The 17,201-nt window shown below is 42.9% G+C and overlaps 1 protein-coding gene across 1 annotated transcript in view; it reads right to left on the reverse strand.

The window, feature by feature from the left end:
* Positions 1–431: 431 nt before the first annotated feature.
* LOC127445689 (serine/threonine-protein kinase pim-1-like) overlaps positions 432–17,201 on the reverse strand; it is a 32,664-nt gene continuing 15,894 nt past the window's right edge. The window contains exons 3-5 of the mRNA XM_051705911.1: positions 1,171–1,420; positions 609–775; positions 432–443 (exon numbers count right to left, since the gene is read on the reverse strand). Of these exons, the coding sequence (XP_051561871.1) occupies positions 432–443; positions 609–775; positions 1,171–1,420 (429 nt within the window). The remainder of the gene's footprint in view (positions 444–608; positions 776–1,170; positions 1,421–17,201) is intronic.

Below are 17,201 nucleotides of genomic sequence, written 5' to 3' on the forward strand. Positions count from 1 at the left end.
AACTCATCTGCACGTTAGTAGAGGCTCCATGAGCAGAATTTGGTGTGTCAAATAAGGGAGACATCTAAAATGTGCAGTGTTGGCAGTACTTCAGGACCAGGGTCGGGAACCACTGCTCTAGAGCAGCCCATGGCAGGAATCTCTTGGGTAGCAATAGAAGGGCCCTCTGCAGCGTTCCGTAGCAGGGACCTCTGGGGCAGAAGTAGCAGGAACCTCTGGGTGGCCATGGCATTTGCACATCATCGACAAGCAATACCGCAGATGCAGTTATTGCTGCCTCAAGCCAGGGCTACCAGGGCTTGCCAGCCTTTCAAGATGTAAAGGCTGGAGGAATGAAGAAGTCAATCATGTCAGCCTGCTAAACACAAATCTGACAGAGGAGAAAAAATACTTCCTGGGCCATTGCGATTGGGAGCTCTTTTCTCCTCATCCTATGCAGTGACCTGAAACAAAAACAGATTTAAATCAGATTTATTGTTCAAATACATTACACACATTCTTAAAAACAATGAATTTGAAATTTTAGAATTAACGAAAACATTTTAAAAAGTATAAACATGCAATTGGTCATCTGTGCAGTGTTTGTGGATTGACAAAATGAAATATACACCAGGTATACACCAGCGGTGGAGATTAATGAGGGTCCGGTCGAAGCACTCTGGGTAGTGTCCACACCCCAGTGTGAATAGGAGCATGCCCAGAGACCACACCGTTGCTGGCATGCCCTGGTACTTGCTCTTCATGTTGAACTCTGAAGTGTAGTACTCTTCTGTGCCTATAGGAAAGAGATTTTTCCCAATGTGTAAATTTGCATTGCCACAGTTGTATGTTTAATGTATCCATTGGTATGCAAGATATTATTTGGTTAATTGATTCACAACAATGGTTCTAATTCTTTTAAAGTGAACTGTCTAAAAGTTGTCACCCTGGGTTCAATGTATTCTGTGTCTTTACCAGGTGTGAGATGATAAGTAGAATTGAGAATTTATTGTGGGCTGGGCTACCCTGCACAACACCACAAAATAGAAACCAAACAACCAACAAAATATCATGTTGCTCATTGCTTGACGTCTTGGCTGGTTACAGCAAAACCTCATATGAAAGAAGGGAAGGGATTTATCGCCCAAAGTGATTTCAGTCCAAACTACAGCATTGAGGAATAAAACATACCATAGAATTCCTTATTAGCAGACTTCCTCAGGATGTCCCCACAACCAAAGTCAATTAACTTGACCTCCAGATTGTCCTTGTTCACAAGGAGGTTTTCCAGTTTGATGTCTCTGTGGAGCACTTCACATCGACAGCAAATCTGAGCAGCTAATGTTGCTGGCCGCATGACAAGCCTAGCTAACTGCTTGCCTCCGTGGCGCTCCACAAACTCAGACAGGTCCTCGCTTGTATTAGTAGTGAAACAATAAACCTAATATCAATGATGTATTTGGTACTCTGTTTAAGTGAAATAGTATAAAATACTAATAACCACCATCGGGGTGGGGCAACACATGGGGCGGGGCTACTCGTGTTGCTTCGCCCATTACTTACTCTCATTGGCTCGACCATCTTTATAGGTGTACATGATAGGAAATGCTTTAAAATAGTTAATCGTGATAATTTTGATTATAGTGCTGTGGCTCGTAAGTGATATGAAATTGTGTTGTACCTCACAGTTCTTTTTAAACAAATGTAGTAGGAGTCAGACTGAGCATGCAGCATGTTGTTGTTTTAGTCTTGTTGAAAACATGAGCGGAGGGCAAAATTACTAATCCTACTATGGTGAAGATTCAACTCTAATATTAATGCGGTCGTAGTCAGTGGCTGTGTCTCGTTTGGAAGGTTGCGTCCTCCGGAGGTCGCATTTGTGGGCCGCATATGTCATCGAGGCTGTCTCGTTTCAGAAAAGCGAGTAGGACACTTCGAATGCAGCCTTCGAATGCGACCTTCTTTCATGGGAATTCGTAGGATGCATGAGGTGTATCCTTCGTGGGCACTCACAACCCACAATTCATTTTTTGTGGGGGGGTTTCCCCATTTTCTCCCAATTTGGAATGCCCAATTCCCAATGTGCTTTTAAATCCTCATGGTCGCGTAGTGATTTGCCTCAGTCCGGGTGGCAGAGGACGAATCCCAGTTGCCTCCGCGTCTGAGACCGTCAACCCGCGCATCTTATCACGTGGCTTGTTGAGCGCATTGCCACGGAGACATAGCGCGTGTGGAGGCTTCAAGCCATCCACCGCGGCAACCATGCTCAACTCACCACGCGCCCCACCGAGAACGAACCACATTATAGCAACCACGAGGAGTTTAACCCATGTGACTCTACCCTCCCTAGCAACCGGGCCAATTTGGTTGCTTAGGAGACCTGGTTGGAGTCACTCAGCACACAACCCACAATTATTTGCTTCAACGGAAATGTTAATTCCCAAGTTGAAGTACCTCAGTAGATGGGTGCAGAGTATATAATATGTATTATTATTATATTAATATATAATTAAAATAAAGTATTAGACTAAAAGTACACCTGTAAAATCTATTTTCTTTTCTCTTTACATCGTTATAACTCTCCTAAAATGTACCTCATACATTCCCTTCCAAAGGGACTTTGTTACCGTCTCACTCAAAGCGCTCGTGCTTGTTAAAGAGTGGTGTGCTGTCATAGCAACCATGTTACATTTTGTTTCCGTTAGTCCTACGAAGACCGTCTCGTTTAAACGAGGCTTGTTTAAAGGAGGACACTCGGTATACTGCAGCCTTCAAAGGACGCGTCACACCTAGCACGCAGCCTTCCAAACGAGACACAGCCAATGTTAAAATTATTTATTTTAGTGCTATATCTCGCAAGTGATATGACTGTGTTGTACCTCACAAAATTTGCAGGACTGAGTCGCATGGAATGATGAACAAAAGTGTTGATGTGTGTGCTGTTATTCAAATCTGTACTTCAAAAAGTTGACATGATTTTTGCTCAGGCATTACAAATAGTTACCCCCCATCTGGACTCGATTTACCGGGCGGACTCATGACACCGGCAACAATCGCGCTCGGATTCGGACCGCAACAAATGTGCCCAGTGTGAAAACTACCTAAGCCATGCTTACTGCATTTCATCCAGCAGATGGAAGCAGAGTTTCATGCAGTGACCAAATGTGTTAGCGCAGGTTTGTAAACTATCCACGTTTGTGCTCAAAGTTTACAATTTTAATAGATTTATAGGAAGCGTGTCTGGCATCATCAACTTGACGTTTATTTTTTGTCGAGTTGCTAAGATACATTTGTTACCTCATAATGAACACTTTCTAAGTTAACCAAACAGTTGAAAACTCGCAATTTCATTGGCAATGGGAGATCGCCTTTGGCTTGGACTGAAGATTTCTGTCTCTGCGGTCACTGGATTTCAACCACAACCGTCGCCCTTGTACTTGAGATTGAATATGAACTCCTCGTGCCCCCGGTGATATCTCAATTTCTCACCTGTCGTTATTAGCAGGTAGGCTTGACAAAAACGAATGATACTAAACATGACTCTATGGCACATATTTAGGTTTGACAGGGTTTCCACCGTAATGGAAAACCTGTAAATATCAGGGAATTTTAATATAGTGATTTCTAGGCTTGGAAAAGTCATTGAAATATTAAAAAAAGTATATTATAGCGAGTATAATTGTTTTCTAATTATTCTCAGCGGTCGCCTGGAAATTGCGCTTTGTGAGTACATTTAAAAATCATTATCTAGTAATCACGAACAACTAAAAAAGTTATGTAAATTAATAGGCCATAAGGTGTTGGAACACTGGTTTGGCAATGTCAGATGTGTCTCAAACAGTACTCAAACAATAATGCCCATAATCACCAAAAACTCATATCCTCCAGACAGTATTTACAGACAACAGCAAAACTAAAGGAAGAGTGAACCTTTATTTTTAATGAGGCAAATTCTCAGAAATTATTTTGGGAGTCCATTTTAGCTTAACTGTCACCTTACTCTTTTTCAGGGTAAGCTTTTTTGGTCTGTGTTTTTGTTTATTAAGTAACAATAGTAATGCAAATATTACTGCGAATATCTTTTAATGAGTATCTTTTGAGCTGAATATTGGCGTATATCGCGCCATACCGCCACCTACTGTTTTCTGTGCAAACAACATGAGTGATCAATTCTACCTAAGCCATCACTCCAACACCTTATCCTTGAGTAATCACGCTAAATTGCTAATTTGGTTCTAGAAAATCACTTGCCATTATATCAAATACAGTTGAAAACTATTTGGTTCGTTAAATGAAGCTTAACATTGTCTTTGTGTTTGTTGTTGAGTTGCCACAGTATGCAATAGACTGGCATGTCTTAAGGTCAATATTAGGTCAAAAATGGCAAAAAAGAAACAGCTTTCTCTAGAAACTCTTCAATCAATCATTGTTTTGAGGACTGAAGGCTATATAATGCTTGAAATTGCCAAAAAACTGAAGTTTTCATGCAAGGGTGTACACTACAGTCTTCAAAGACAAAGGACAACTGGCTCTAACAAGGACAAAAAAAGATGTGGAAGGCCCAGATATACAACTAAACAAGAGGATAAGTACATCAGAGTCTGTAGTTGAGAAATAGATGCCTCACATGTCCTCAGCTGACAGCTTCATTGAATTCTACCCGCTCAACACCAGTTTCATGTACAACAGTAAAGAGAAGACTCAGGGGTGCAGGCCTTATGGGAAGAATTGCAAAGAAAAAGCCGAAAAGGTTAGAGTGGGCAAAGAAACACAGACACTGGACAACAGATAATTAGAAAAGAGTGTTATAGATCTTAACTCTATTGAGCTTTTGTGGGATCAGCTAGACTGTAAGGTGCGTGAGAAGTGCCCGACAAGACAGCCACATCTATGGCAAGTGCTACAGGAAGTGTGGGGTGAAACGTCACCTGAGTATCTGGACAAACTGACAGCTAGAATGCCAAAGGTCTGCAAAGCTGTCATTGCTGCACGTGGAGAATTTTTTGATGAGAACTCTTTGAAGTAGTTTAAGAAGTTCTGAAAAAAATTTTCAAATTGTAATAGTAATCTTTCACGCTATTAATGTCCTGACTGTACATTGTGATCAGTTGAATGCCACTTTGGTGAATAAAAGTACCAATTTCTTTCTATAAAGGCAAAATCTGTACATTATTCCAAACTTTTTACCACCAGTGTATTTAAATAGGTTTATAAATAAAGATGCATTAAGTCCTGTATGCCCAGATTGCAAACTAGATAACACTGCTTTGTTGTTTTGGATAAAAGCGTCTGCTAAATGAATAAATGTAATTAAAACCACTTCCTCTTTCCTATATCGGCCCAAGTTGTATGTGTCTTTTACTGATGGTTGTATATTATAAAAAGGTCTTCCTGTATGACATGAGTCCCATTTCATCAGCCATTCTTTTAGAATACCTGTTAATTATTGATTTAATTTATCCTCAACCTAAAGGAATATTTATAGATATCAAGTTAATTTTTAATGCCTTTTTTTGCCAACTGGTCTACAATCTCATTATCACACACTCCTGTGAGCCGTCACCCAAAACATTTTTATATAAATTTTCATATTATCTAGTGATTTCAAAATCATGTGTATATCATTTAGTATGTCTTCTCTAGTAGACTGAAATGACATGATGCTATTGAGGGCCAGGCCCGGTTCCAGAACAAAATCACTGAGGGTGCTTCAGAAAATAGTGGGAGTGCTCTGTGTAAAGTGGAGATGTATCGTAATTAATTTTTTTTTAAATATATTAAATCATGTTTAAATACTAAAATAACAATTTTTGATGTACAAAACATTTACTGCTTCATTTTTTTCACATGTTCTGTTGCTGAAAATGACAGCAAAATGCTGTGCGTGCAGATTAGGACATACTAATTTGCACAATCATACACGATTATAAGTTTTGATGCAGCAATTGTGTGTTCACAAACTGCAGAGATTTTTGTGTGTTTGCTGGGATTCAAGGAAATCTGCTTGCCAGTTTACAGTATTAGACTTACATATTCAATTGAGCAGAGGTGTGCAATTGTTTTGGTACAGGGGCCACATCAGATAAGTAGAACATGGAAGAGAGAAGATAAAAAGTTTTACATAGTTGTATCTTTTAATCCTAGAAGTAGTAGTGCACTCATGCACTCAATGAATTATGCACAATTTTCTGAAGTGTTTACTGATGGGACCATTCTGCAATTGCTTGAAGTTTTGCTGCTGCATTTCTATCACGTGTTAGTAAAACTGAATTAAGACTGAGTATAATTATTAATTGTTTATTTTACCATACTTCAATGCAGTGGTAATTTAGTATTAAATTTAACACTCTACATCAGGAGTCTGGTTTAATAGTAAAATAAAATATTCAGAAATTATTAATTAATTTAATATAATTAAAATTATTTAATTATTATTTTCTAAAGGCTTATTTTAATTTTGGCCACAAAGTGGACACATTTGTTTTTTTCTCAGAACATTATCAACCTGTTTACATGCTCATGGGTCATGATGCGAGTCTCGTCAATGGTCCACAACTGAATAAAACAGGCTGCATTACACTGATAAATGATTACTGCCAGAGAAACATTGGCATACAGATATGAGGGACTTCAGCATTTTACAAATAACACAAAGAACATACATTTTCCTCTCTCGCTTGGTTTTGCTCGCATGCATGCGAATGATGCGAATATCTATTGGGATTTTACTAAAGTTCATCACTGAAAAGGTTTGCTCGCAGACTTGGCACTAAACAGCACATGCAGCATCACGAATGGACACGGAGTTGCTGCATCACACTTTTCTTTGAGCAGAATATTGCCCTATTGAGCACTTTAAGGTTTTTTTCAGAAGAGGAGAGAGAGCGCACGCACTCGCATACATGGTTGCCAGATTGCATAAATTAAGTATGACCTAAGGCGAAATTATTCCTATTTGTGCATGTATAAATCTCTGATTGGGGTATTGCGTCTATTATCTGGCAACCCTGATAATAATAAAAGCTTATGGATGCGCGATAGGTCCCAAAGCCAGATAAATGAAAGATCTAATAAAAAAAACGTTCATGATATATCGACCCGCGGGCAGCAGTTTGCCCTGGTCTGCAATTGAGGGTGCCCTAAGGTTTGTTTGAGGGTGTTTAGCACCCTCAAGCACCCCCGTAGAACCGGGCCTGTTGAGGGCTGACATGGAGTCTGAAAAGATAATCACGCTGTCTGGTCTAAAGTCTTCAACCCACTGAGGTTCAACTAACAATGCAACTAATTCAACTGTAAATATACTGATAATCTATTATTATATATCTATGTAAGTTTACTGTCACAGGATATCTTTTTTTGTTTTTTGTTTATTGCAAAAGAAATTAGTACTATACAAATAAATACTGTATCACATTGATTTTCTGTGCAACAATGGTGAATTATCAGTATTCCATTTGATATAATAATATTCCATATAATATCTAATGTGTATTGCTCAATATGTGTTTGACAACCAGTTGCGTCTCATGAAATTTCCATCGGTAACACTACAGTAAGGTTCCATTCGTTAACATTAGTTAATGGATTAGGTATCATAAACAAACATTGAACAATATATTATTTACAGCATTTATTAATTGTTAATGTTAGTCGAGGTTAGGCACCTTCTTATATATATATATATATATATATATATATATATATATATATATATATATATATATATATATATATATACACACACACACACACACAGTTTAAGTCAGAAGGTTACATACACCTTAGCCTAATACATTTAAACTCAGTTTTTCACAATTCCTGACTTTTAATTGTAGTAAACATTCCCTGTCTTAGGTCAGTTAGGATCACTACTTTATTTTAAGAATGTGAAATGTCAGAATAATAGTAGAGAGAATGATTTATTTCAGCTTTTATTTCTTTCATCACATTCACAGTGGGTCAGAAGTTTACATACACTTTGTTAGTATTTGTTAGCGTTGCCTTTAAATTGTTTAACTTGGGTCAATCGTTTTGGGTAGCCTTCCACAAGCTTCTCACAATTAGTTGCTGGAATTTTGGCCCATTCCTCTGGACAGAACTGGTGTAACTGAGTCAGGTTTGTAGGCCTCCTTGCTCCCACATGCTTTTTCAATTCTGCCCACACATTTTTTATTGGATTGAGGTCAGGGCTTTGTGATGGCCACTCCAGTACCTTGACTTTGTTGACCTTAAGCCATTTTGCCACAACTTTGGAGGTATGCTTGAGATCATTGTCCATTTGGAAGACCCATTTGCAACCCAGCTTTAACATCATGGCTGATGTCTTGAGATGTTGCTTCAATATATCCACATAATTTTCCTTCCTCATGATGCCATCTATTTTGTGAAGTGCACCAGTCCCTCCTGCAGCAAAGCACCCCCACAACATGATGCTGCCTCCCCCATGCTTCACGGTTGGAATGGTGATCTTCAGCTTGCAAGCCTCACCCTTTTTTCCCCAAACATAACAGTGGTCATTATGGCCAAACAGTTCCATTTTTGTTTCATTAGACCAGAGGGCATTTCTCCAAAATGTAAGATCTTTGTCCCCATGTGCACTTGCAAACTGTAGTCTGGCTTTTTTATGGCAGTTTTAGAGCAGTGGCTTCTTCCTTGCTGAGCAGCCTTTCAGGTTATGTCGATATAGGATTCGTTTTAATGTGGATATAGATACTTGTCTACCTGTTTCCTCCAGCATCTTCACAAGGTCCTTTGCTGTTGTTTTGGGATTGATTTGCACTTTTCGCTCCAAACTACGTTCTTCTCTAGGAGACAGAATGCATCTCCTTCCTGAGTGGTATGATGGCTGCCTGGTCCCATGGTGTTTATATTTGCGTACTATTGCTTGTACAGATGAACATGGTACCTTCAGGCGTTTGGACATTGCTCCCAAGGATGAACCAGACATGTGGAGGTCCACAATTCTTTTTCTGAGGTTTTGGCTGATTTCTTTTGATTTTCCCATGATGTCAAGCAAAGAGGCACTGAATTTGAAGGTAGGCCTTAAAACACATCAACGGGTACATCTCCAATTCAGTACACCTTCTATCAGAAGCTAAGTGGCTAATTGTCTAAAGGCTTGACATCATTTTCTGGAATTTTCCAAGCTGCTTAAAGGCACAGTTAACTTAGTGTATGTAAACTTCTGACCCACTGGAATTGTGATATAGTCAATTAAAAGTGAAACATTCTGTCTATAAACAATATGCTAATGTACACTGCCTGGCCAAAAAAACTAGTCACATACTCTAATATTTTGTTGGACTACCTTTAGCTTTGATTACGATGTGTATTCGTCATGGCATTGTTTCGACAACCTTATGCAACGTCACAACAATTATTTCCGTCCAGAGTTAAATACATTTTTGGCTGAGATCTTGCATTGATGACGGGAGAGTCAAACCACTCAGTAAAGTCTTCTCCAGCACTTCCCAAAGACTTTCAATTGGGTTAAGGTCAGGACTCTATGGTGGCCAATTCATGTGTGAAAATTATTCCTCATGCTCCCTGAACCACTTTTTCATACTTTAAGCCTGATGAATCTTGGCATTGTCATCCTGGAATATGCCCGTGCTGTCAGGGAAGAAAAAAAATCCATTGATGGGATAACCTGGTCAGTCAGTACATTCAGGTAGTCAGTTCACTTCATTTTATTGCCGCATAACATTGCTGAGCCTAGACCTGACCAATTGAAGCGACCCCAGATCATAACACTGCCTCCAATGGCTTGTACAGTGGGCATTATGCATGACGGGCGTATCGCTTCATGTGCTTCTCTTCTTACCCTGACGCGCCCATCGCTTTGGTATAGGGTAAATCTGGACTCATCAGACCACATGACCTTTTTCCATTGCTCCACAGTCCAATCTTTATGCTCCCTAGCAAATTGAAGTCATTTTTTCCAATAAGCCTCACTAACAAGTGGCTTTCTTGTGGCCACACAGCTGTTTAGTCCCAGTCCTGTAAAATCTTTTCGCATTGTGAATGTAGAAATACTTACTTTCACTATTAAACATAGCCATGAATTCTACTGTCGATTTTTACAATTTGACTTCACCAAGAGCTTTAGTGATCTCTGATCACGATCATTCAAGATTTTTTTCCAACCACATTTCTTCCACGAAGATGAGGGTTCACCATTATCCTTCGAGGTTTTAACAATGCGTTGGACAGTCCTTAACCCAATTCCAGTGATTTCAGCAATCTCCTTAGTTGTTTTCTTTGCTTGATTCAGGCCAGTAATTTGCCCCTTCTGAAACACAGTAACAAATTTTCCATGACCACAGATACGTCTTCCGACATGGTTGTTTAAGAAATGAGAAGCTACACACTGCATCAGTTAGGGTTAAAAGAATTGTTGCCAGCTAAAACATATTAATCACTGCAATAATGATCCAATCATAGGCTCTTAAGTATCTGCTTTTTTAAATCCAAACAGTGACTTTCTTTTTGGCCAGGCAGTGTATTTGTTTGATCTACCTAATCTACATTCACAATACCTGTCAATGGACAATGGCAAACATGAGGCTTAAATACATGGACAAGGGAGAAACATGACAATGATAACCAATGACAAGACAATAAACCAATGAAAACAAGACACATGAACATGGAGGGAAACATGAAATCACATGACCAAGGAAACAGGAACAAACATGACATGAAACCACATGACCTGAACATGAACAGTAACTAAACTTTAAAATAAAAGACATGAACACAAAACATGAACAAAAACACATCTAGACGTGACAATATCCAGGAACATATTTCTTGTTTAATGTCGATGAGCCTTGCTGTTGTTGTTGTGGGGGTATATATGACAACAAAAAAAAGTTGGGAAATTATGACTTAAAGCATGATTTTCTACTTCTAACCAGTTAGAAATGCTGTTGTCATACATGATAACATCAGGATAAACTTGATGACCACAATATTATAAAGGAATGGAATGCCAAATGTTCAAATGCGGTTAGTTTCGAGTTCAAGCCAATCTATAGCCTGTTTGTTAAGTGCCTCACTGGAATAAGTGACCATGTAATTGTTTCTTGACTTTAGTTACATTTACTTGTGCAGTCATGCCCTTGGCTGACTCACTCTGAGATTGAGCAACTGGCCTCATGTGAGCCCGTGGTCACATGTCTGTACCTCCCATCAACTTAAGTGTTTGGATTAGCGCAAAAAGAGCGGGACCACTCAGGCCATTGGCAGGAATTGCTAGAGAGGATGAGAAGAAGATGTGGGCATGGGTGAAAGTGTTCACAGAGCTTCCTTCCAACAGCTGCTGGCCACTCCAGGCCTTGGGCTTGGGTGTTTAACGGGTTTGTTTGGCCATAGATATGAAGCTTTGTTTCTCCATTATAATGATTCCCTGAGTCACACACACTTGCAAGGCAGTAATATCAGAACAGCACAACCAACCCTTAAAAAACTGCCTTATTTGGCATGGTTTATGTGTGTGTTTAGTGAACGGAACAAGTAAGTGTGGATGGAAGTTTTTTGGAGTTCAAAACAGAACGTTCCATCAGTTTATAAAAGTATAGACCAATTAAATGTGAAAGCCATGTGAAGACAATGTTTGGATGAAGTGATTGTACAAATTTAGTTTAGGGGTATTGTTTATTTGCATAAAGTTAATGTTTAAAGCATTAAGTCAGGATACAGTAACTGTGTGTTACAGTGATTGTACCACAGGTAAGGGATGTTATTAGGGAAGACGCAAACAATTATTTTGCTTAGTAATATTGTTCATTATCCTAACTGTTGGCTGTTTGTGGTTGCCAAGTAACATAGCAACTTGTTGCATTAATGAAGAATATGAGTTTATAGGTGTAACAGATGTGGTTTTATAATAAATTATATAATAATCTTTCAACCATCTTAAAATGTGGCTCATCCAAGTCAAATTTAAAGTCTTATAAACTGTTTAGAATGATAAACTATCAGCTTTACAATATTATCTTTACATGTGAATTTGTTGCCCTCTAGCAGCATGTAGCAAAGAGTTTTTAGTCATTTTGTTCTCATTTCTTGTTTGTTTATTTTATGGTTTCTATTGTTCGCTATTTAAATTTTTTTTTTTTTTTTTAAGAAAATGTGAGTGGTGCTTGCCCACAGGTTTGACCTGCTTTGGTTTTAGGGTTGTTGCCAAGGCGTTGCTATGTGGTTGCTAAGGTGTTGTAAGTCATTTTTGCACGCTGTGCAGTTGCTAATGGCGAGTTTACACTACACGATTTTAGCCCTGAATTTCCACTCATCGACAGTTAATGGAGAACGGCGACAAAAGACCGAAATCAGAGGCAAATCGGTGCTCGCTCACATGACCGATGATCACTATGTGTGAATTTTCAAAGACGGGATCTGAGAGATGCGCCGATGCGTCGCAGATGCCCGACAGATATTTAGCAGGTTAAACATCTAGACCTGTCTGCGACTCCAAGTCCTGAAGTGTGAAATGTGTTTTGACTGGAAATTACATCAGTGACGACCTACAGCCAATGAAAGAGCTCCCTGAACCCAGTCTTATCATGCATCTATTTGTATGGTCGGCACAATAATATAGATTCTATCAGAATAAATTGGCTTAAATAGAGTTTCTGTCAGAATAAATTTGCATACACATAAGCTTTTCAATTATTTGAAACAAAAACAAAACACAAACATGTCCTTGAGCCACAACAACAGCAGGCAGCTACCTGTGTTCATTGCAAAATTATTTATTTACCCCAACTCTCTCTGCAGAACAGACAATCCTTGCTGCCCGCGTCTCCCCAACAATTCTCCATATTCTTTTCTTTTTCTTTTTTGATTTTTCGCTGAAAATCAGCGCATAAACAACTTGAATTTCAAGCTTCTTGCGGACCACCATTTTTAGAGGGAATAACGTCCTGGTTACTTTCGTAACCTCCGTTCCCTGATGGAGGGAACGAGACGTTGTGTCATTGTAGTGCCACTAGGGGTCACTCTTGGGAGCCCCAAACACCTCTGCTTTTTGAACAAAGGCCAATGGGAATTGGCGAGTGGAATTTGCATGCCACTCCCCCGGACATACGGGTATAAAAGGAGCTGGTATGCAACCACTCATTCAGGTTTTGTGCTGAGGAGCCGAGACAAGGTCCCGGCCATTTCAACGGGTAGTTCAGTGTTGTGGCAAGAGGGACACAACGTTTTCTTCCCTCCATAAGGGAACGGAGTTTACGAAAGTAACCAGGATGTTCCCTATCTGTCACTCACTCTACGTTGTGTCGATGTAGTGAAACTAGGGGTCCCTATACAAAACGCCACAACTAGCTGAACTGTGTTACGTGGACTGGTGGTGCCAGACGGGCAGACCGCTGTGTGCCTCGTAGCCAGTGCACCAGGCTGTCACGTAACCTCCCCCAAAGCTCTTATGAGCGTCGAACGGTCTTTCAGGAACAAGTCGACTGCCCAGCAAATAAAAGGCTAGCCCAGCCATGGCCTCTTTTCCTCTTTTTTCTTCTCAAAAAGATTGGAATTTGTTAACCGACTGGGGGCTATAAATGTCTACGTCGGGGGGTGTCACTCCCAAGGGGAAGACACCGCGGAGACCACACCCCGCCCAGAGAAGGGGGGGGGTATTTTGAGTGGAAATATGTCATATGATCTTACCGAGTCTTGTCGGAAGTATATCATGTGGAGAAGTCACATGGTAGGTCATACCCGAGGGGGGAGGTGTTTCTACAAACATGGTGACCGGGGGCAGAGGGGCCTCTGCCCAAGGATGATGCAGTTTACTGACAGGGAAACGATTTTGCAGAAGATATCACATGGGGGAACCAGCACCTATGGAGCTGTGGAGCACCTACCCCAGTACAGGGCCTAATTAGCACACATACTGGGCCGGCAGCGAGTTTCTCTGCAAACTCGTCTGCCACAGGGCTAAGGAGGAAACTCATCCAGGGATCACAGCTTGTGAACACGACTAGGAATCAAAAGCGCAAGTCTGTACCCCAAGGGAGGGGAAAGGCACTATGTGCAAGCGGTACACCCGGCCAGCTGTCCCGGAACTTACCTGCTCGTACCTGACAATACATGGGACGAAACCGGCTCAACCCTGAGATTGTAGAACCTTGCAAAGGTGTTGGGTGTTGCCCAGCCCACTGCTCTGCAGATGTCTGCCAAAGAGGCGCCACTGGTCAGGGCCCAGGAGGCCACTACACTCCTAGTAGAATGGGGTCATAACCCCACAGGGGGGCGGCACGTCCTGAGCGTGATATACCATCACAGTGGCGTCAACGACCCAATGGGTGATCCTCTGTTTGGAGACAGCGCTTCCTTTCCGCTGTCCACCAAAGCAGACAAAGAGCTGCTCGGAGCTTCTAAAGCTCTGCGTGCTATCCAAATAGATGCGTAAAGCACACACCGGACACAGCAACACCAAGGCTGGGTCTGCCTCCTCCTGGGGCAGCGTTTGCAGGTTCACCACCTGAACTCTAAAAGGGGTCATGGGAACCTTGGGCACATAGCCCGGTTGGGGTCTCAGGATCACGTGAGAGTAACTCGGACCGAACTCCAGGCACGATTCGCTGACAGAGAATGCCTGCAGGTCCCCTACCCTCTTGATGGAAGTTAGCGCAGTCAGGAGGGCAGTCTTCAAAGAGAGTGCCTTTAGCTCAACTGACTGCAGGGGCTCAAAAGGAGTTCCCCGTAGACCCCGAAGGACTACAGAGAGGTCCCACGAGGGGATGAGGCACGGTGTGGAGGGATTCAACCTCCTAGTGCCTCTCAGGAACCTGATAATCAAATTGTGCTTCCCCAAATACTTACCATCCACTGCATTGTGATGTGCCGAAATGGCGGCCACATACACCTTCAAGGCAACCTCTCCTGCAGGAAGGAAAACACCGATCCGACTGCGCATCTCTGGGGGTCTTCGCGTCAGGAAGAACACTACTTAGCTAACAGACGACACTTCAAGGCATACAGGTACCTTGTAGAGGGAGCCCTAGCCTGAGTGATCGTGTCTACTATTCCAGAGGTCTGGTCGCGGGTGCCAGATGGCCCCGTCCCTGAGAAAGAAGGTCCTTCCACAGGGGAATTCGAGGAACGTGAGGTCCGAGAACCACGTCTGGGTGGGCCAGTAGGATGCTACTAGGATGACCTGCTCCTCGTCCTCCCTGACCTTGCACAGGGTCTGTGCAAGTAGGCTCACTGGGGGAAATACATATTTGCGTAATCCTGGGGGCCAGCTGTGTGCCAGCACATCTACACCGAGGGGTGCCTCGGTCAGGGTGTACCAAAGCGGGCAGTGGGAGGATTCCCAGGAAGCAAACAGGTCAACCTGTGCTCGACCGAATCAACTCCAAATCAGCTGGACCACCTGGGGGTGGAGTCTCCACTCTCCCCTGAGCGTAGCCTGTCGTGACAGCGCATCCGCCGCGGTGTTGAGGTCACCCAGGATTTGAGTGGCTCGCAGCGACTTGAGGTGCTGCTGACTCCAGAGGAGGAGACGGCAGGCGAGTTGTGACATGCAACGGGACCGTAGACCACCTTGACGGTTGATGTACGCTACCGTCGCCGTGTTGTCCGTCCAGACCAACACGTGCTTGCCCTGGATCAACGGTCGGAACCTCCGCAGGGCGAGCAGTACTGCCAACAACTCAAGGCAGTTGATGTGCCAACACAGCCACGGGCCAGCCCAGGAGCCGGTGGTTGTGTGCCCATTGCATATGGTGCCCCAGCCCGTCTTGGAGGCATCCGTCATAACCACGACGCACCTGGAGACCTTCTCTAGCGTAACCCCTGCCCATAGAAATGCAACGTCGGTCCAAGAGCTGAAGAGGTGGTGACAGATCGGCGTGACGACCGCGCGATGTGTCCCGCGGCGCCATGCCCATCTCGGGACTCAAGTCCGAAGCCAGTGCTGAAGCGGTCTCATATGCATCAACCCGAGCGGTGTGGCCATCGCTGAGGATGCCATATGGCCCAGGATCCTCTGAAAAAGTTTCAGTGGAACCGCTGTCTTCTGTCTGAACACCTTCAGACAGTTCAGCACCGACTGTGTGCACTCGTTCATGAGGCGCGCCGTCATCGAGACTGAGTCCAACTCCAAGCCGAGAAAAGAGATGCTCTGAACCGGGGAGAGCTTGCTCTTTTCCCAGTTGACCCGAAGCCCCAGTCGGCTGAGGTGCATGAGCACCAGGTCCCTGTGCGCACACAACATATCCTGAGAGTGAGCTAGGATTAGCCAATCGTTGAGATAATTGAGGATGCGGACGCCAGCTTCCTTGCCCTGCCTCTGTGACCTTCGTGAAGACGCAAGGGGACAAGGACAGGTAGAAGGGGAGGACCTTGCACTGGTACGCCCGGCCCTCGAAAGCAAACTGCAGGAAGGGTCTGTGTCTAGGTAAGACTGAGACGTGGAAGTACGCGTTCTTCAGGTCTACCGCCGCGAACCAATCTTGATGTCGGACACTCTCTAAAATGCATTTTTGCATCAGCATCTTGAACGGGAGTCTGTGCAAGGCCTGGTTCAGTACTCGCAGGTCCAAGTTTGGCCGCAACCCACCGCCTTTCTTCAGTACGATGAAGTAGGGGCTGTAAAACCCCTTATTCATTTCGGCCAGAGATACAGGCTCTATCGCACCCTTCCCTAGAACGATGGCTGACCTCGGACGGTCCGGGTCAGCCATCGCAACAGGTTGGAAAGTGCGAGCCATAAATCAAATCGGCCCCAGTGCTAACCGACGTGGCCTCAAACCCATAGGTAGAAGGACCGAGGCGGGGAGCCACTGGGTGATTTTCCCTCTAACGAAGTAAAAACTGCGACCGCAACATTGCCATGGTCACGCTCTTGCAGTGAGAACATGACCCGTCCACGAACGCTGTCTCTGCGTGGGCAGCGCCCAAGCACATAAGACCACGATCGTGGCCATCGGATGCGGAGAGGTAACGACCGCAACCAGGAAATACACACAAACTGAGAGGCAACTTTAAAAAGATGCTCTCCATTAATGACACTCTTTTAAGAAGGGAAAATATATACTCTTTTAGCTGCTGAAGTGCCATGGGGTGTTCTCTGCACTTCACCAGTGCAAGAGGGGGAGAAGCCGCTGTAATTCGCCGTAAATCCAACAGCTTTTCGAGGTGAATGGATCAGCAGAGTAATTCAGCTCGCTGAACACAACAGCTCAGCTCCGAAGCAAAAATCTGAATGAGTGGTT

The sequence above is a fragment of the Myxocyprinus asiaticus genome, chromosome 9 (genome assembly GCF_019703515.2).
Source record: "Myxocyprinus asiaticus isolate MX2 ecotype Aquarium Trade chromosome 9, UBuf_Myxa_2, whole genome shotgun sequence".
NCBI classification, from domain to species: Eukaryota; Metazoa; Chordata; class Actinopteri; order Cypriniformes; family Catostomidae; genus Myxocyprinus; species Myxocyprinus asiaticus.